Source organism: Poromitra crassiceps, assembly GCF_964638095.1.
Source record: "Poromitra crassiceps genome assembly, chromosome: 18".
Classification (NCBI taxonomy): Eukaryota; Metazoa; Chordata; class Actinopteri; order Beryciformes; family Melamphaidae; genus Poromitra; species Poromitra crassiceps.
Window position 1 is genome coordinate 10952947 of NC_139636.1, and position 19383 is coordinate 10972329.

The following is a 19383-nucleotide window of genomic DNA, read 5'->3' on the forward strand; positions in this document are numbered from 1 at the left end:
AGTATGTTGCACATATTGTTGCACACATCATAAACTGTACATCACTCCCAGTCTCTGCGCTCTTTCTGTTTCCTCTGACTTGCCTCATGTGTCTGTGTGTGCAGCTGCAGAGCGACATGGCAGCAGGGTTCGCGGAGGCTCTGCAGAGAAAGCTGCTGGAGGTGGAGGGGGCGTACAGCCAGGTCCGCTCCCGCTACACCTTCATCCAGGCCCTAGTCCGCAGGATCCGCGGCCTGCTCCGACAGCCCAAGAGCTGAGACGGACGGACACACACACCCACCAAATACAACAAGACTGGCTGAAAAACCCTATAGAGTACCACAGGAAGGATGTTTGCACTTCTCTCGTCTCAAAGTCAATGGGATTTTTGTATTGGGATTTGGGTTAAATTCCTGAAATAAGGTCTGTGGTTAAACAACGAAATTTGTATTCAGCGAGATCATCTTCACAAATGAGGACCACTTTCACATTCACATTCACAAGCGTGAATGTGATTTTCTTTTTCGGTAAATGCTTCAAAAATCATAAAAGTGGTCCTCAATTGTGACGATGACATGTATCTTGCTGAATATAAAGTTAGCATCAACTTTTGTTGACAACAGACCTCATTTCAGGCATTTAACCCAAATCCCCATACAAAAATCCCAGTGACTTCCCGACAAGGGAACCAGGAAGTGCACGACTTCTGGGTTGGCCTACAAAAATACGTCATCGCTGCGGTACTCTATTTCTCCCCTTTTCTTCTAAAACACTTTGAAAAGCTCTCCGGCATCTAGAGGAGCAACACCAGCCAAACCAAACGGACGGAGGAAAACTACTGCAAGGACCCCTGCTTTCTGTCTAATATGGATTTTCTCGCTCTGACCAGCCTCCTTTTTACTGGCTTGTTCAATCTCCCGTCTTGTGTGTCAGGTCTTGAGGCCCTTACAGCATTGTGTATTCAGAGCGACCGATGATGATTATATTGTTTAGCGCTTTCAATGAGTGCTCCTCAGATAAATAACTAGCAGGAGGCACCCATGAAAATTTTACTGAAAGAGATTTGAGAATTTGATTATTATTTCATTTGGTATGATATATTTTGCTTTGTTTGTTTTTCTATGAGAATAAAAAGGATTTTCTAAATCAATTAAAATTCTTGTCTGGTTCACACACAACAATAAACCACTTAAAGAGCATGGTGCAGGTTAACAAAATATGAATTTATATTTTGGGCTCATGATTAGTACAAAAATACAATATTAAGTAATAAAATGACACGCCCCCAGGGCAGAAATATGGAGGAAAATGTCTTTTCAGACCACTGACCTAAATAATATGGACAGAGCTATCCCATTGATCTTGGTCTCCCGTTTGGAGTTGAAACGTAGGCCGTCGCCATCTTGATTTTTCGTCAGCAGAGTGGGAGGGAATGGGTTGAGTCCTTGCGCAGCTCACGCGCGATGGGCGTCTCCCAGAGCCGCAGCTCCGCCTGCTATTGGTCCGTGATAGGCAAGCTGCGCGATCACGGGACAGGCGATCTGCAAATCACCCCATTTTCTGTCATCTTGGTTTGGTCAAAATATAAGACTGTGACAGACAGTGTTATGTGGTTCTTTTTAAGCACATTAAAAAGGGCTATTTTGAAGGTATTCCAGGACTTGATTAAAAAAAATAAAAAAATCCAAGCACTTCAAGGACCTTGTGCGAACCCTGATTCTAGCAATACAATGTCAAGATTTATGGCTGAGAAACAAACATAATTATGCATAGTCAGACTCTGCTGTCACTGAACTTTGATTCATGACATGTTTGGTTGGACAGAGAAGCTTGTTCTCCATGCAGACAGTGGAGGCGCTCTTCAGCAGATGCAGCGGTGTTTCTTCAGACTAGATGACTGAGTGAACATTTTCTTACAGCAGTCACACCAGTAGCCTGTCCCAGTGTGAATGTGTTTGTGTCTTGTTAAGGTACTTTGGTCACTGAAACTTCTCCCACATTGGTCACAGTGGTAGGGCTTCTCTCCAGTGTGAACGCGTTTGTGTTTTGCTAGGAAATCTAACTGACTGAAACTGCTCCCACATTGGTCACAGAGTGGTAGGGCTTCTCTCCAGTGTGAACGCGTTTGTGTTTTGTTAGGAAATCTAACTGACTGAAACTGCTTCCACATTAGTCACAGTGGTAGGGTTTCTCTCCAGTGTGAATGCGTTTGTGTGCGTGTGTGTAAATTCAGTCAATCAATTATTAGTGCAAATGATTTCTGTAACACGGTGACAACCCTGTGACTGTGGCAGGAAACTCGTGACTGTCAATGCCTTCGCTGGCAGAGGAAGTGAAAGTTGGCTCATATGGGAATGTACAGAAGAGTTGGAGCTACAGCTAGAGTGGGCTATCTTGGGCCATATATGCTAATGTAGATTGAAACTTTACTTTTCTCTACAACTGAACTGATAAAACAATAGGAAAACCATTTAGCTGTAAATGCTTTCTTTTATTAAGCAGAACTTTGTTACTTTGTACTAGTTAAATTCAACACTGCAGTCTGATGTAAGTAGTTGAACAAGTAGTTGAACAAAGCGGTCTTTTGTAGGCTACTCCGTTTGTAGCCTACTTGTGTTTCTGGTGAGTGTTGCAACATGTTAAGAGCTGTGGTTGAGACAGAAGAGCTCATCACAACTTTGCTGAAGCAAGGAAGAAGACCATGGAAACTGCCATCGGCATCGCCTTTCTGCTGCTCTGTGCATGTAAGAAATTAACATATCTCCTGAGTGAGTGATAATAGCAGTGCATCATAATATGCCATATATATAGACTAACATACAATGTAGACTAACATACATTGTCTTATTTCAAGCTTTTGTTGAGTCATACCGGCCAGAAGACGAGGATTCTCCATCCTTGTGGAAAGACAAGGCGAGAGCCACCCACCCTACAGAGGAGGTGAGAACCTGTGACGCATAGGCTAATGCTAATTATAGGTTAACATACTGGGAGGTTAACCTAAAACATGAACTGATACCTTCACGGAAGCATACCTGTTTTCCCCCCCTTTTTGTGTCAATATGCCGAACTCTGAAATGGGTGTGACTTCAGCACTTGTCTTGTTATCGCCGAGGAGGAAGTGGGCACAGAGACAAGACACTACTTTTCATGTTGTCTTGTTCTTGACTGGATTTGATTTTGGTTGGTATATGAATGCATGCTGAGCAGCTGGGTAATAAGAGCATTCATCTATCTGAACATTATTCTTCACATCAACAAAAACTGTGGACTCAAAGTGGGTCTACTGTACAACAGTATAAAAGCTATAATTATATGTCGGTATCGGACCTGAACCACAACATTTTCCATACTTTCCCAGATATTTTTTATTTTCCTAATGTAATTCCCAAACTATTCAAGACCTGGAAATGATCCAATTAATTTGTCATACTTCTCCAGAGCTGTGTTTTAACCAAGGCGACGGCACTAAACCAGTTCAGAGCTGGGATCCTGTGTCTGATGCCTGAGAGCAGGCCCATCTTCGACTACACTGACTACGGCTGCTACTGCGGGATGGGAGGCTCTGGGACGCCTGTGGACGATCTGGACAGGTCAGGGCAAATGCACACAACACAGTGGACGATCTGGACAGGTCAGGGCAAATGCACACAACACAGTGGACGATCTGGACAGGTCAGGGCAAATACACACAACACAGGTCATTCTGCTCCACACTCGCACTATAGACATCGGCATCTCCTCATTCACCTGACTTGAAATAATCTACAGAGGAAACATTGCTTTTGTGTTCAGTTGGTGAAGGTTTTATTGAGTAACTGTAAATATATAGTACACCAACAGGTGTACTATATTGAAATCTGTGATTGTTCCTTCTGAACCATTATGATTATATATATGAAGTAGTGATATAATGGTGATATGACCATCTATAGTGTTTTATATGGTGTTTTCAAGTGAAATGCGCACTGAGAAAATAGACCAGACGTCGGAGCTGGCATTCTAGCGTTCAGAGCCAGTGTGAACGACGGGATCCAATCCATTTGTTTGGTTTTGGGACCACAAACAAAATCCTGTTTACAGTAGGGCCACCAAAATCCGAGAGCCGGCCCCTGAGTACAAGAAAAAACTCATAAGAAAATATTGATTTTGTTGTTTTCCTTTTTTCTTGTTGCCCTCTAGGTGCTGCCAGGTGCATGACCAGTGTTACTCAGATGCCATGCAGCACCCTGACTGCTGGCCCATCATTAACAACCCTTACACAGAGCTCTACCACTACAGCTGTGACCAGGCCAACAGGAAGTTCACCTGCCACCTGAGTGAGTATAGACCACAGAGGGCTCCTCTCTCACTGGGCCTTGACCCAAACACTGTTCTTGTGCTCAGGAGTTCTTCTTGTGCTCATAGAATCTACAGTAATGCTACTTTTTCCAGATCTTTCTTTTTTCATAACTCATCACTAAACAATTTGATCACTTCTAACACTACTCTTCAAAAGTTTGGACTGAAGTGATGTTTTTCATGATCTTTAGATCTAAAGGCATAGTCTGCCCATTTTTTTGAAATTAGTTTCTTAGACAAATGTAAATAGTGAAGTTGATGCCTATGTATGAATTTCTCTCCAAAAGAAATCCAAAATATAAGATAGTTTTGATTTGTTTTTGGTCCCTGCATGAATTCAATTTTTGTTATTTCATAGTTTTTATGTCTTTACTATTATTCTAAAACATGTAAGTGTATTTAAAAGTGAAGAAAAATATGGCTTTTGACTGGTAGTGTGTACATCAATAAGCCTCTCTCCCAGGGATAATAATGAAGAGTAACACAACTCAAATTACATTTCTAAGAAGATATATATCTTAACAAATCATACATTGTAGTAAGAAGTATAAGAAATAAAATGAAACATAACTGATATTGTTAGCATATGTGTTTTTTTTATTTATATAGGTTGGTAATCTCTGACTGGCGGTGATATTTCATTCATCTTTTGATTTACAATAACTTCCCTGCTTTCTCTTTCCCTCAGGCAAAAATAACCCTTGTAAGATGTTCATCTGTGAGTGTGACAGAGAGGCTGCTGAATGTTTTGCCAGATCGCCCTTGAACCCTGAGCACAAACACCTGCCCCGTGAGCGCTGCTACTGACCACAAACACCTGCCCCGTGAGTGCTGTCACTGAGCACAAACACCTCCCCCGTGAGCGCTGCTACTGACCACAAACACCTGCCCTGTGAGCGCTGCCACTGAGCACAAACACCTGCCCCGTGACTGCTGCCACTGAGCACAAACACCTGCCCCGTGAGCGCTGCCACTGAGCACAAACACCTGCCCCGTGAGCGCTGCCACTGAGCACAAACACCTGTCCTGTGAGCGCTGCCACTGAGCACAAACACCTGCCCCGTGAGTGCTGTCACTGAGCACAAACACCTGCCCCGTGACTGCTGCCACTGAGCACAAACACCTGCCCCGTGAGCGCTGCCACTGAGCACAAACACCTGCCCCGTGAGCGCTGCCACTGAGCACAAACACCTGCCCCGTGAGCGCTGCCACTGAGCACAAACACCTGCCCCGTGAGCGCTGCCACTGAGCACAAACACCTGCCCCGTGAGCGCTGCCACTGAGCACAAACACCTGCCCCGTGAGCGCTGCCACTGAGCACAAACACCTGCCCCGTGACTGCTGCCACTGAGCACAACTCAGCGAACAACTGCTGCCAATTAAGACTCTTCCTTCAAAATAAAACATCCCTCTTTTCCTTTTTTCAACACCTCTTGATGTAAAATTGTTGAGATTAAAGTACTGTAACGAGCTTGAAATTAAATTTGAATTGGCCGAATAGAAAGCCAACCTGGCCAAACACAAATTAGTGTTTAATTTAGTGCAATGAGGGTTATCTTGGACTCTTAGCCAGAGGTGCTACCAAGTCATTTTTTGCAAGTCCAAGTCAAGTCTCTAGTCTCTTATGGTTGTACTGAGTGCTCTATCATCTGCTGCCTGCACGCCATCCCGTCTGCTTAGAACACTGCATAGCTATATCTAAGGAAATTGCTGATTGATTATAAAAACCTATAGGCTTATATTATAGCTTTTATTATAGAAACACTGTAGGCGACAACATTTTTATTTTGTGATTATGGTATTGTGATTGTAATTAAGCATTCTGGTAAATAGCAGTCATGCCCATACGATTGTGTTCCATTTGTTTTTATTCATTCTGAAAAACACTTTAAATGTGACAAACAAATTACCGTACTTTTTACTCCAAACTGCTCTTCAGTAATTGAGTCATCACATATAATGATCTGAACAGAAAAAGCTAAATTAAATGTAAAATTAAATGAGAAATTAGCATTAACCAGAACCTGTCAGGAGCACTGACAGGAGTATTAACCCTAACATACATGTCTTTGATGGTGGGAGGAAACCGGAGCACCCGGAGAAAACCCACACACACACGGGACGAACATGCAAACTCCACACAGAAAGAATGCGGGGATGGACCGGGGTTCGAACCCGGGACATTCTTCTAATGGGGTTATCCATTTTAATGAACAATGAATCATTGTAGAAATAGAATATAAACATCAATAGAGCATTGTTTGGCTACATTCTCAGTTATAAGTCAGTTTTTCTCTGCTGTATCCTGTTACTATTTTTTTTTTTTGTTTTTTTTTAGGTTTTATTTATTCGCACAGTAGAAACAAAACAAAGGCATTATTATGACAATTCAAATGACAAGTCAGATGAGATATTTACAGAGCTAAAATACAGACAGGAGTACTGTGCAGGAGGAGGCAAAGAAAGCCCAGAGGGCTTATAAGGCGCACTCCACCTCATTTAACAGTTCCAATGTTTATACATACACAATAACAAAAGAAAGAGAAGAAAGAGAAATAGAGCAAGATACAGAAGAAGAAAGATTTTTACGTATTTTCAGAAGTAATTAAGAGTTCCTTAAGAGCTTTTTTATAAATTCTTAGGGAAGGTTTTTCAGCTAGAAAGAAAAATTCATTCCATAGTTTGCTGCTGCAGTGACCAAATTTCCTGATGGGGATCATTAAAGTTTCATCGCATCATAACACATAAAGCATTTATTAAATGTGCAGCAGCCTGGGAGACCCCTTCACATGTCACTGCTACACATTGTTGGCAATGAGCCAAAGTAAGTAAAAATATAAAATAAAATATAAATATAAAAATTAAATAAAAATATAAAAAGTATTTTGAGTGATTTGGTTCAAACATGCCTTAAAGACCCCCCCCCCCCCTCCAGTCAGTGTACCTGTTTAACGGTTGTTCTTTTTAATTGCAGTTTTTTCAATAGCTTTGTCATGTCATGTGACCCAGTCCATATTATCCAAATCCATACCAGATATTATTGCTACACTGGATAAATGAGACACACCTCTTTTTATTGGATTTTAGTGCTATTATAGTGTAGTAATAATATCTTGTGTAGATACAGTATGGAGTCACTCGGTCACATGACATGGAAGCTATTGAACAAAATGATCTATTTTCCCATCAAAATAATATAAATGATTTGAAGCACTAAAATCCAATTGCCATCATATGCAAGATTGTAAATGAAAATGCCATATTTGATTTGTGGGACATTCAAAAGAACACTAGCACACCAAGGAAGATTAAGCATAACCTTCTCATCTTTAATATTAATCATGTACAGTTAGAGAAAGAAGAGATGATAAAACAAAGAAGAGAAATGGAAAACTGTGTACATATAAAAAAGAAAATAATAAAAAATTCCACCAAAATTCATATCTATAGCTTAACCAGGAGTTATTGGAAGGGGGAGTGGTTCAATAACAGGTTAAGGAACGGTCACAGATCCTTTACTCAACTGAGATTTCTTTTTTTTACTTGGACCATGGAATGAACTTGTCTCTGGACTGGAGAGAAGATCTAGCGTATAAGAGAACGGTCCTGAGAAGGTATAACGGTACCGACTGGCATAGAGTTGTGTGTGTATACATGTATCCATTGACCACCTCTGTATTTACCACTACACCCCTGGCAGTAACTTATTGCTGGCTAGCTAACTGTTACAACAGCTGGCTGTGGTAGCCAGCAAAGCTATTAAACATCAACATGGTTAGCGATACAACGTTACACAGCCAAAGTTTGTTCTGAATGTTTATTTTCAGTGCATTTCATCATCCATAATGTTTGCCAATGAAATTAAGATGGTCTGTGGAACCTGGCATAAATCAACATTATACACTTAATTAATTAATTAGGCCTACAACTTGAGCCATATAGATTGTAAAGTTGCTTTTGCACACAAGTTTGTTACCACTTCATGTTAACAATATTGTATGCCTGCAACAGCTCCTGTGTGGCTGGGGCAGGGAGGGACACGACGGGGGAACATCAGGCCTCCGGTTCTTGTCCGTCACATCCCCTCAGCGGCAGACAACCTTCACTGCACTTGCTCAAGGACACTTCAGAATGACACATGGCTGTTGATGGACACATTGTGGGAGTCGAGCCTGTGACCTTTCAGTTACAGGATACTCTGCGTATAAGGTCATGGAGCGTTTTTGTCTCTTTGCCAGAGGTGTGTTATTCATTTGTGACTCTCCTTTCCTTCTGATTGTGACACTCTAATTCTCTGTGAATGTGAAAGCCTCCAGCAGGTGTGGAAACTCCTGTCTCTTTACTTTGCCTCTGCAGTGTTATCAGCTGGATTGGACAGTGGAGCGAGGCCGCGTTAGTGAGTAACGTCAAGGATCTCGAACATTCTATCATACCAGTCTAACAGTCTATAAATGATAGCTGCTCAGACCTTAAAGGAACAGTTCACCCAAAAATGAAAATTCTGTCATCATCTACTCACCCTCATTCCAGTTGAAACACAGGTGAAGTTTGTCCATACAGTATAACACACAGGGAGGTTGCCAGCACAACTGAGGGAAAAACAGTCACCATACGCACGCTCAATCCCTAGGCTCGCCCGCCCTGCAGCTCGGCTGCTGCGCGGGCTCGCCTGCTCTACTGGCATGCACAGCGCACAATTGCGCAATTTCACATCACTGATGACATCACAATTGCTCGAGTGCCATCACTCAGCGCACAATTGCCCAACTTCGCATCACTGATGACGTCAGCATAGCTGATGTGACCATCACTGATGACATCATCGAGTGCTCGAGTGACATGACTGATAATGTCATAGACATGTCATGACATCATCAGTGACATCACAATCTCACAATGTGGGACAAAAATCGCAGAGAGAGAAACAGACCCTCGGTGACGTCACAATCTCACAATGTGGGACAAGAATCGTAGCCAGACAGAGAAACCGACAGACAGAACCCACTTACTCCCTTTTATATAAGAAGATTGCAAATTTTTATCAGATGAGCTGTTTTGTTTGTTGTGTTTACTGCATATGGTTTATAGTGTGTATGACTGTATGTGTGGTGGAACCCAGTAAGAATAGCCAATGCTTATGCTGGTGCTAACGGGCATCCAACGAAAGAAAGAAAAGAACTAAACACAGATTTGTCAGAGAATAAGTGGAGGAAGCTGCTGTCTGCTATCTGCAGGCAGGTGTGGGAAAAGAACCAGCCGCTGCCACACCTCCTTCACCTTAAGCGAGGTCGGGGTTATGGGCACGAGGTGAGGTTGGTGGTTTTGGGCAGGTCATGTGATGCAGGTCCAGGCATAAGTGTTGGCTGGTCCCCGGTGGGGTGTCAGTCTGTGGGTCAGGATGAAGCTGTTCGTGCTCACCGTGCTGCTCGTGGCCGTTTTCGGCAAGGAGACTTTCAAGGGGTAAGTGGGTCCTACCAGAGCATCATGTAGGGTATTTATTGCCAGAGATGGGGACTTGTGATTTGGACTCGAGTCGCTGAGACTTGACTTGAGGCCTGTCCTCAATAGACTTGAGACTCAACTCGGACTCAAGATTAAACTCATTACAGCAGCTTAACTTGCTGTGAATTTATTTGTCCACCATAACCAAAGCCCTCCAGACTTTCAACAACTCTAACAGTTATCTCTCGCTGCCACTTGGGGCCGCCAATTTGCGAAGTTGCCCAGTGTGCAGCTTTAAGCGAAGAGGGCTACATGACTGTGTGGCAGCATTAGTGCCTTGCTCCAAGTTATTATCGACAACATAAATTATGTCTTATTGACCTTAAGTTCCCAGCGCTGTATAAGCTGAAGGGAGTGTTGAGAAAGTCCCTGCTGTGGCTCTGCGACTGAGTTGAGTTAAGTCTTGTGCTTTGGGTGTTCCTCACAGGCATCAGGTGCTTCGCATCACCGCCGAGGATGAAGTCCAGCTGTCTCTGATCAGGGAACTGGAGGGGATGGAGCACCTCAAGGTCGGCCATGAATAATAATAATAATATCAAATTGCAAAATAGAAAACGAGTGAATTTAAGTAAGTACTGTAAGTATGTAAGTAGGTAAAAGTAAGTACATTTTATTTATATAGCACTTCTCAAAACAGCAGTTACAAGGTGCTTCACAGTAGATAGTAAAACAGTATAAAAGCACCATACGTGCACGCACGCACGCACGCACGCACGCACACACACACACACACACACACACACAAAAGCCCTGGTCTCCTACAGTAGCTTGGTGATGTGCTTATTATTTATTATGTTTATTTTATTTTCTGACTCTTTCCTCCCCCATAAGCACTTTAGAAATAGATTTGACTTCATTTGACTGACTTTGTTGCATGTTGTCCTTGCCTCTCTCAGCTGGACTTCTGGAGGGAGGCCAGTGATGTTGACACCTCAGTGGATATCAGGGTGCCTTTCTCCAGCCTGCAGGCTGTCAAAGTCTACCTTGAGACCCAGGAGCTCCACTACTCCATCATGATCAACGACCTGCAGGTAAGACACCACAAGCTAGTCATGGAGGAAGTGTAAAGGCTTGGATTCTCTGGTCAAGGTACAGAGGTTGGAATAGTGACGACGAACTGTACTACACCTGGTTTTCTTTTTTCTATATTCAACTGATTTTGACAAGACATCCTCATACTGAAACGACAGAGTAAGTCAATTTCCACTGACTCTCAAAATGTCATAGGCTATATGGGCAAAACCATGTGTGCAGGTCAATACGCCTCTGTTTCGGTTTTGTTGCGGGGGATGCTCGGTGCATGGACGTAGAGGTCTTCACGGGTCCAAAATGACGGACCCTGCCTGGACCCGATTGGACCCATCTATTATTAGAAATCCTGAGACCTGTGCTGGCTCACATGGTTGCACCGTGCACGCGTACAGCGGAGGCTTGGTCCTTCGCACGGCCGACGTGGGTGCAAATCTGACGTACGTAGTACGTACGTACATTGTACATTGTACATTGTACATACAGTATGTACTGCACGCATGCACTTACACAACCGCTAGAGGTCACATTCATTAACATCGGTCGTTTTCACCAACTCGAAAATCAACCAATGTTGACGTTTTCCTTTTGAGGACGGCCTGGATTTTGAACTTTCTCATGGCTTGCTGCCTACATTGGCTAGAAGGTTCATTCTGACCGACTAATGAAAGTTTGGATAGTTTTCTTGAATGATGTGTGGTGGTTCCCTTCAGGCTGTGCTGGATGAGGAACAGGAGAGGATGCAGTATGCTGCTCGCGCTGCTCAGCCCAGAAACACAGACGACTTCGACTACTCCAACTACCACACCATCAGCGAGGTCAGTCACACACTGCAGCACGATGAATTGATCTAGTGCGCTGCTGGGAACGCGAGAGAGTGCAGTGTCGAAGTTTGTGCAATTCAACCAATCGGGGAGGGGGAAAACAGGGCTGGGGGGGGGGGGGGGGTTGAAGAGTGGGAGAGCTTGATGTGTGCACTGTGCATGGGGAGAAGGGAAGGGGAATGGGCACTGCACTAGTGATAAGAAATATAAGATCAATTCCTTTAGATCTACAGGTTCCAGGACCTGCTGGTGGCTGAGAACCCCAACCTGCTCAGCAAGATGGTGATTGGACAGAGCTACGAGGGCCGTCCCATTAATGTGCTCAAGGTATACATATTAAAAAAACATGACACCGACAAATACCACCCTTTGAAAAACTCTTAAAATGATTGACAGCGATATAAATGATAGCACTTTTTAAAGGATAGCAGGTAAGCTATGTCTTTGCTTGACCAAATGACAATACTTTCTCAATGACAAGCTTCAGGGCGAAAGCCTGTATTATAGGCTACTGATGTCCATTTTTCTCATCACAGAAAACATTTGTGCTTTCCTACTCGACTCACTTGTTTGAAGTGTATTTACTCATTCTTCGCTTTCGACTGTGGTTGCCTTTGCCTTTCTTAGTTCAGCACCGGCGGAACCAAACGGCCCGCCATCTGGCTCGACACTGGGATCCACGCCAGAGAATGGATCACTCCGGCCAGCGGTACCTGGTTTGCCAAGAAGGTGCCTCCATACAGTAACTTTCACATCGCTTACAAATAGTGTACCACAGGAAGGAGTCCGGAAGACCAGGATGTTTGTTTGCACTTCTAACTGTTCCCTCTTCTCAAAGTCAATGGGATTTTTGTGTGCGGATTTTGGTTGAAATAAGGTTGAACAAAAGTTTATGAAACGATGAACTTCATGTTCAGCAAGAGCATCTGCACAAATGAGGAGCACTTTTAAGACTTTTGAAGTGTGAATGCAATTTTTTTAAATCACGATTTTCAGAAAACGCTTCAAAAGTCATAAAAGTGGTCCTGATTTGTGAAGATTATCTTGCTGAACCTGAAGTTCACCGATTCATGAACTTTTGTTCACAGCAGACCTTATTTCAGGCATTTAACAGAAATCTGCATACAAAAATTCCATCGACTTTGAGACGAGGGGCAACTGACTTCTTCTACAAAAAATACGCAGGGATGACGATAGAGTCAATAGAGTCTATTGCCCCTCACCATCTGTGTGGCTGCTGACCACTAAGCTACAGGTGTCTGCTACACTGAATGCTTTCTCTTTTCCACTGTGATGATCAGATTGTGACTGATTATGGCCGTGACCCTGTCCTCACCTCCATCCTCAACAAGATGGACATCTTCCTGGAGATCGTGACCAACCCTGATGGTTTCTCCTACACCCACACGTCCGTGAGTCTCTCAGAGAGGACTACAAGCTGATGGGAAAACAAGATGCAGAGAAAATGCACCAATTTAACTGTTTCTGGCCAAAATGAGATACATGTATTACTCTCACAACATAGGCTTATAGGTGCATGAAATGGACAACAGGTAACTTAAAGCTACACTAGGCAACTCTGCATGTTGGCAGCTCTAAATTGCAGTAAAAGGAAATAGTTTGAAAACTTTGAACTTCAATACCCAGAAATCATGTGGTGTGATGTAGGTAAACTGCACACAGCACACTCATGTTTACCACCCCAGTCAGTCTATGTTTTGTGATGTTTTATAGCAAAAGAAACCGAAGAGATAAGAGAGGAAAAAGCTCTAACTGGAGACACTTTGTATTTTGCTCTTAAAGCCCCAATATGTAACTATTTTTACCTTAACTCATTGACTGCCAGCCACTTTTGGAGAACGGACGCTCCCAGTGCCAGAGTTTCAGAGCGTTTTCAGTGATTTCTCGAGGCCCACAGAATATTGTGTGATATTACTATGTAAACACCGAACACGCAAAAAGAACAAGGAGACTCTATTGTATCATCAGCAAAAAAAAGTTTATTGATACCATTTTCCGTTCTTTAGTTATCAGCCGGAGAAGATAGGTCAAAAACAGCAAATACAGGCATTTCTATCTAGAAGCTGAGATATTCAGCCTTTTGTGAAATGCAGCATTTCAAGCACATTCACTGACTCTAGCTAATATTTTCTGATGTAGTGACGTGGTGTAGTTGTGTGCTGCCCTGGGTGCCCCACCCCCCTCTCCCCCCCCAGCTACAAACTCCTCCCCACACTAGTAACACACAGCCTCACGCACCCAGCGTCTATTTTCGGAGTGCTTTTTGTGCGCCGCGCTGCCGGACTGCAGGGAAAGGGTTGGCACTTCGGCGTCGGGTGCTGCCTTTCTGGTGGCTAATCGTGTGAAGAAACTATGCAGACAGACAGACAGAGGCAGAGGAGCTCAGTTGTGTGCGCGGATTGACTGCTGTTGCCAGGCACCGTCAGTTGCAGCCAGAGCAATCTACATGGCTCTGGGCTGCAGCATGAGCGCTTTCTCTTTGATCAGGGGGCTTTTTCAGGCTATATTTCGGACATTTCTCTAATCTGGAGAGCACTGTCGCCACCTAATGGGTTTGTAAAATAGGTTATAGACCTCCAATAGCTACAATATTTGTACAGGAGATGCAGAAGGCTTTGATCGACGTCCCACCGTCAAAAAACGCATTGGACGTCGAAAGACGTCCTTGGCACTCTACGTCACTATTTAAAGGATGGGTTTACCGATGGGGAATATGAATATATATTAATTCTTAAAAAATCTTAAATTTCGAATCCGTTGAAATTTTTGAAATTGCTTGTTCACAGCCAGAGAAAAAAAAATGAAAAAAAAAAAAAAAAAAAAAAATGGGCCAGGTGACGCGTTTCGACGCGAAACGCGTCACCTGGCCCAATTTTTTTTTTTTTTTTTTTTTTTTTCATTTTTTTTTTCTCTGGCTGTGAACAAGCAATTTCAAAAATTTCAACGGATTCGAAATTTAAGATTTTTTAAGAATTAATATATATTCATATTCCCCATCGGTAAACCCATCCTTTAATTGGACGTCGAAAGACGTCCATGGCACTCAATGAGTTAAATACTGTAACAGCTTCTAAATCATTTTGCTGGTACAATGACTTCTAATGGGGAGAATGGCGCCTCTATTCCCACTCTACTCTAATTTCGATGCATCAACGTTACCTGGATGTAACTCCATTTCCTGCTGCAGCTCCTTTATATCAAAAGCTTTCCGCTGACAAATGAACGGGATGCTTTTATTGTGAAGAACATATAGGAAGTGAAATGTGTTTATCGCACCGAGTTAGCATAGCTTGATTAGCGGCGCTATTCTTCAATAGACCCTTCTCACGGGGGCCATTTTGTGTCGAGAAGCCAGGGTAAACACAGGTGCAAGCAAAACACTAATGAGGGTTTCCAAATCCCAATCATGGAAGTTGGAAACCCTCATTAGTGTTTTGCTTGCACCTGTGTTTACCCTGGCTTCTCGACACAAAATGGCCCCCGTGAGAAGGGTCTACTAAAACAAGTCGACACAACAGCATTTGGGGATATTTGGACTGGAGCTATTTTTTCTTCTTCCAGTGAATCAGTTGACTGCAGAGAGGTTAGCACAGTAGAATACAACCAGAAACAATAAAATAAGGCCGATATCTGAATGTACAAACAGGGAAGTAGTAGTAATATAGCACCTGTATTTACCACTTTTGGCAGCAGAGGTCACTGTTTCTGCTGCTCAGCAGCTTTCTACACATTCGGATTCGGATTCAATTCTTCACTTGTCTTAAAAGTGTCTTTACCTGGCTGACACCAAAAATCCATTTCGGCAAATAAGGCCAATCTAGAGCGTCTCAGTTATGGAGATAACTGAGATGCTCCTCCTCCACTACGAGGGCTCAAAAGTCGCTCATCCCATTCGGTCACGATGGCCGAATCACTGCCGATCTTTGTAAACTTTGTACATTTTGTCCAGTCCATAAACCAAAAGGACCAAACTGTGACAAGTTACTCTGATGTGTTTCAGAACCGTATGTGGCGTAAGACCAGGAAGCCCAGCCCCGGCTCTTCCTGTGTTGGAGTCGATCCCAACAGGAACTGGGACGCTAATTTTGGAGGTACGTCTCGTCCTCACCCTTGGAATGCACCGATGTACAAAACATCTACCTGACTTTGAGGACAGTTAGTTAGTTTCTCTATCTGATTCTGTTGTCTCTGCATTCAGGAGCCGGTGCCAGTGGAAACCCCTGCGCAGAGACCTATCACGGACCCGAGGCTCACTCTGAGTCTGAGATCAAGTCCATCGTGGACTTTGTGAGGTCCCACGGCAACATCAAGGCCTTCCTCTCCATCCACTCCTACTCCCAGATGCTCCTGTACCCCTACGGCTACACCAGGACTCCTGCCGAGGACCAGCAGGAGCTGGTGTGTACATAAGGGCTATGGCGGGGGCACTATAAAGACTGATACCACTTTCACAGTGATGGGCAAGCTACTTGGAAAATGTAGTAAGCTAAGCTATCAGTTACTCTCAATTAAATATAGCTAAACTACATTGAAGCTATCCCCAGAGAAATGTAGCAAGCTAAGCTACGAGCAACATGGCAAAAGCAGCTTGCTACATCAAAGCTACTTTTTTCTCACATTGAATTAACTTCATGTAGAACAACTTTCAACCAAACAAATAGGCAGGTAAAAGAAAATATCATTTTGATTGTTTATTATATTATAAAACACACTGAAACTCTCACTGGCACAATATTCAAAAACAGACAATAAAACCTGAAAGTCTTCTTCATCACTGCCAGTGGCTCCCTCTGGCTCTGCCATCTTTCAAAGTTCGTTGCTGATGTGACTTCGCCAGCACATGACATATTTTGCCCTACCCTTAACCAATCGTCAGTCTTCATTGCCTAAACCCAACCCAGTCAGAGGCAGAGTAGTGCCGGGTCTTGCTGCAAGAGAGGCAAGGATGCTAAAAAGCAAGGATGAAACAACAACACTGTCTTGTTGTCCGTCATAATGGAACTGGAAGTGCTTTATTGGCTACACAGGCACACTTGACATATGCAATGTCTCCTCCTGTTTAATCCAAACCGCAGCAGAAATCTCCACTGCGTGCTTTGCTCATGGATTTTCTCTGGCGAGTAGCTTGTAGCTTTTGCGGGAAGCTACAAGCTACTTGGGTCTATAAATAGCTTAGCTACTGAAAAAGCTACTTGGTTCAAAAGTAGTGAAGCTACCACCAAGCTACTGAGAAATGTAGTTAAGCTATGTAGCTTCACTACTTGTAGCAAGCTACTGCCCAACACTGCACTTTCAGACCAATAGGGTCGGGCCATGGTCAACCTTTCTTTTGTCAATTCACACCAAGTCAGTCAACACAGGGTTAATCCCTGGTCATGACAATTCAAATAGCACCCGGGAGAGATGCATAACGATGAACTCAGGGTGTAAATGGGCGGGGCGGACAACACATTCGACATTTGACATCAAACTACTGTGAAGCCATTGATCCACGGCGCAGACAAGTCAAGTCAAGTCAAGTTTATTTATACAGCACATTTCACCCGAAGTACGGTGTAGACTCAATGTGCTTCATTGACTAGCCATTGCTTTGTGGTGGTTCGCAACACCCGGGGAGTACAGCAGGATTGCCTGTTTGTTTGGGGTCGGTGTCGACTGTATGTATGCTGGTGACAAAGGTGCTAGTTGAAACGCTACACCAGCGGTTCATTTCACCTCCACCCGGACAGCTCCTCTATCACACAACTGGAGGTGTTTTGAACCGTGGCTACCCTCAGTGCGCCGGAGCCATAGACGATGTTACACATATTAAGCTTGCTGGCTACTATAACAGGAAAGGACGGAAATCGGCCATAAGCTTTATATAAGTTGTTCAATTCTGTGTATTGATTGTGCTTGACTAGATTTAGCTTATCCTCTCAGTAGCCATCTGTAGATTCATATTTACATCTGGTGCCACAACTCTTGAAAAGTGGTGAAGGTATTACAGGTGAACCATTCCAAAGACAAAATCAACCTGGGAATAACCCTGGTTGAACATTGGTGTGAAAGGGGTAATAGAAAGCTTTGGTATGAGGAGTCATTTTATTTTGGATTTTCTCTGTATGCAACTTGTGAACAAGTATGGAAACTGGGGCAGAATTATCAGTCAAGTCAAATCTTCAATGGTTTGCCTGTCATTGTAAGCTCATTCTGGATAATATCAAATATAACAAACGATTATGAAGAAACTTTCATAGTGATAATCTTAATTTCTGCCTACAGCATAGCCTGGCTGAGAAGGCCATCACTGACCTCGCCTCCCTGTACGGCACTCGCTACACGTACGGCAGCATCTATAGCACCATCTGTAAGTTTCTACAACACTGCTGACCTTATTGCCTGTTTACCTTTATGCAAAGACTAAGCACTTGAAAATGACTGATGATGAATTCATTTTTAATTGTAGACCCAGCCAGTGGCAACACCATTGACTGGACCTACAACCAGGGCATCAAGTACTCCTACACCTTTGAGCTGAGGGACACCGGCCGCTATGGTTTCATCCTGCCAGCCAGTCAGATCCTGCCCACCGCCAAGGAGACTTGGCTGGCTGTGATGGCCATCATGGATCACACCAGCAACAACACCAACTAATATAATGGGTGTAGTGTGGAAAATCCCTGTTGAGATCACATTGTCCTTGGCAAATGTCTCTGTTTCCCCCCTCCAATAGTGAATATCACCATGATCAACCTCCATGACTCTCCAGACGCCATTAACACCACCAACAGACAAATAAATGACCGTTCTGGAAACCTACCCTTTCCTTGAGTTCCATGATTTTAAAAGCCTTGTATGATGAGACCACAGAGTTTCAGAGCATTATGCACAAGCTGATATTTCTGTGCATTCCAAAGCTGCGAACTTGCTTCTCCATCTCATTTGCTATCCTGCATTTCACAATATCTCTGTCATTGCATACAATCAGCATTACAGTAATGTTAATTAACATTTGTTAAATGTGAATGTTTCTGTGAAATGATTTCAGGGAGTCAGGGTGCAATAATATGTCAATATTGTAATATATTGTATCATGATAGTTGCTTTGGGGGATCTCATTGATTGATTTATTATGGAGCAGGCAGCTTTACTGCCGGTCCCTCTTGTACAGTATTTGCCAATATTTTTAGGGGTCCAAGCACTGCAGGCGCTGTATGTAAAGATCATTACTATTCTTCCACCATGTCTTCTTCTGTCCTGACAGCCCCTTGGCCTCAAGACCAATGGCCTGTTTTAGTTTGGTTGCACCAGAGACCTTTAATATAAGATAAAGACACCCCACTCCACGCTCCAATTGTGAAATGGTACTCTTCCGGTCTCCTATGGGTGTGGTTATCAGCTTGTGATTGCAAAATGCATGGAATTTGATATAAGAAACAACGATGTCTTATCAGATAAGACTTATCTCATTGCCTGAAACATAAAGTTGTCTGGTAACACTTTACAATACTGTAACACAAAAAATGGGTAGTTATTGAGGAACTAGTCAGGAACTAACCATTAGTTCATGAATAGTTAATGATTAGTTCCTGAATAGTTAATAGGTAGTTCCTCAATGGTAGTTACTTAGGAACTGACCATTAGTTACCATGTTAACGAACCAGTAAGTAATGATTACTTCCTTAAAAATATTTTTTTATTTTAT

The 19383-nt window shown here is 43.2% G+C and overlaps 3 protein-coding genes across 3 annotated transcripts in view; all 3 read left to right on the forward strand.

Moving 5' to 3' along the window:
* nup205 (nucleoporin 205) overlaps positions 1-1119 on the forward strand; it is a gene marked incomplete at its 5' end in the record, with an annotated part of 32379 nt that extends 31260 nt beyond the window's left edge. The window contains one exon of the mRNA XM_083655109.1: positions 105-1119. Coding sequence (XP_083511235.1) covers positions 105-257 — 153 coding nt within the window. The 3' untranslated portion in view covers positions 258-1119. The remainder of the gene's footprint in view (positions 1-104) is intronic.
* A 1238-nt stretch (positions 1120-2357) lies between these two features.
* Positions 2358-5266, forward strand: LOC310792726 (phospholipase A2-like). Its single transcript, XM_083654455.1, has 5 exons — positions 2358-2723; positions 2834-2919; positions 3421-3572; positions 4162-4298; positions 5009-5266. Exons 1-5 carry the CDS (start codon positions 2681-2683, stop codon positions 5125-5127), a joined length of 537 nt encoding a protein of 178 aa, XP_083510581.1. The 5' UTR covers positions 2358-2680; the 3' UTR covers positions 5128-5266.
* Positions 5267-11588: 6322 nt separating this feature from the next.
* On the forward strand, positions 11589-18421 carry LOC310792705 (carboxypeptidase A1-like). The gene is made up of 8 exons (XM_083654431.1): positions 11589-11669; positions 11901-12002; positions 12303-12404; positions 12977-13087; positions 15697-15787; positions 15895-16094; positions 17961-18045; positions 18145-18421. Exons 1-8 carry the CDS (start codon positions 11592-11594, stop codon positions 18330-18332), a joined length of 957 nt encoding a protein of 318 aa, XP_083510557.1. The 5' UTR covers positions 11589-11591; the 3' UTR covers positions 18333-18421.
* The last annotated feature ends 962 nt before the right edge of the window (positions 18422-19383 follow it).

Coding starts and splice junctions, on each gene's coding strand:
- LOC310792726 (XM_083654455.1), top strand. CDS start 2,681: ATGGAAACTGCCATCGGCATCGCCTTTCTGCTGCTCTGTGCAT. Junction 2,920..3,420: donor CCACCCACCCTACAGAGGAG/GTGAGAACCTGT, acceptor ATACTTCTCCAG/AGCTGTGTTTTAACCAAGGC. Junction 3,573..4,161: donor CCTGTGGACGATCTGGACAG/GTCAGGGCAAAT, acceptor GTTGCCCTCTAG/GTGCTGCCAGGTGCATGACC.
- LOC310792705 (XM_083654431.1), top strand. CDS start 11,592: ATGCAGTATGCTGCTCGCGCTGCTCAGCCCAGAAACACAGACGACTTC. Junction 13,088..15,696: donor TCTCCTACACCCACACGTCC/GTGAGTCTCTCA, acceptor GATGTGTTTCAG/AACCGTATGTGGCGTAAGAC. Junction 16,095..17,960: donor CCGAGGACCAGCAGGAGCTG/GTGTGTACATAA, acceptor TTCTGCCTACAG/CATAGCCTGGCTGAGAAGGC.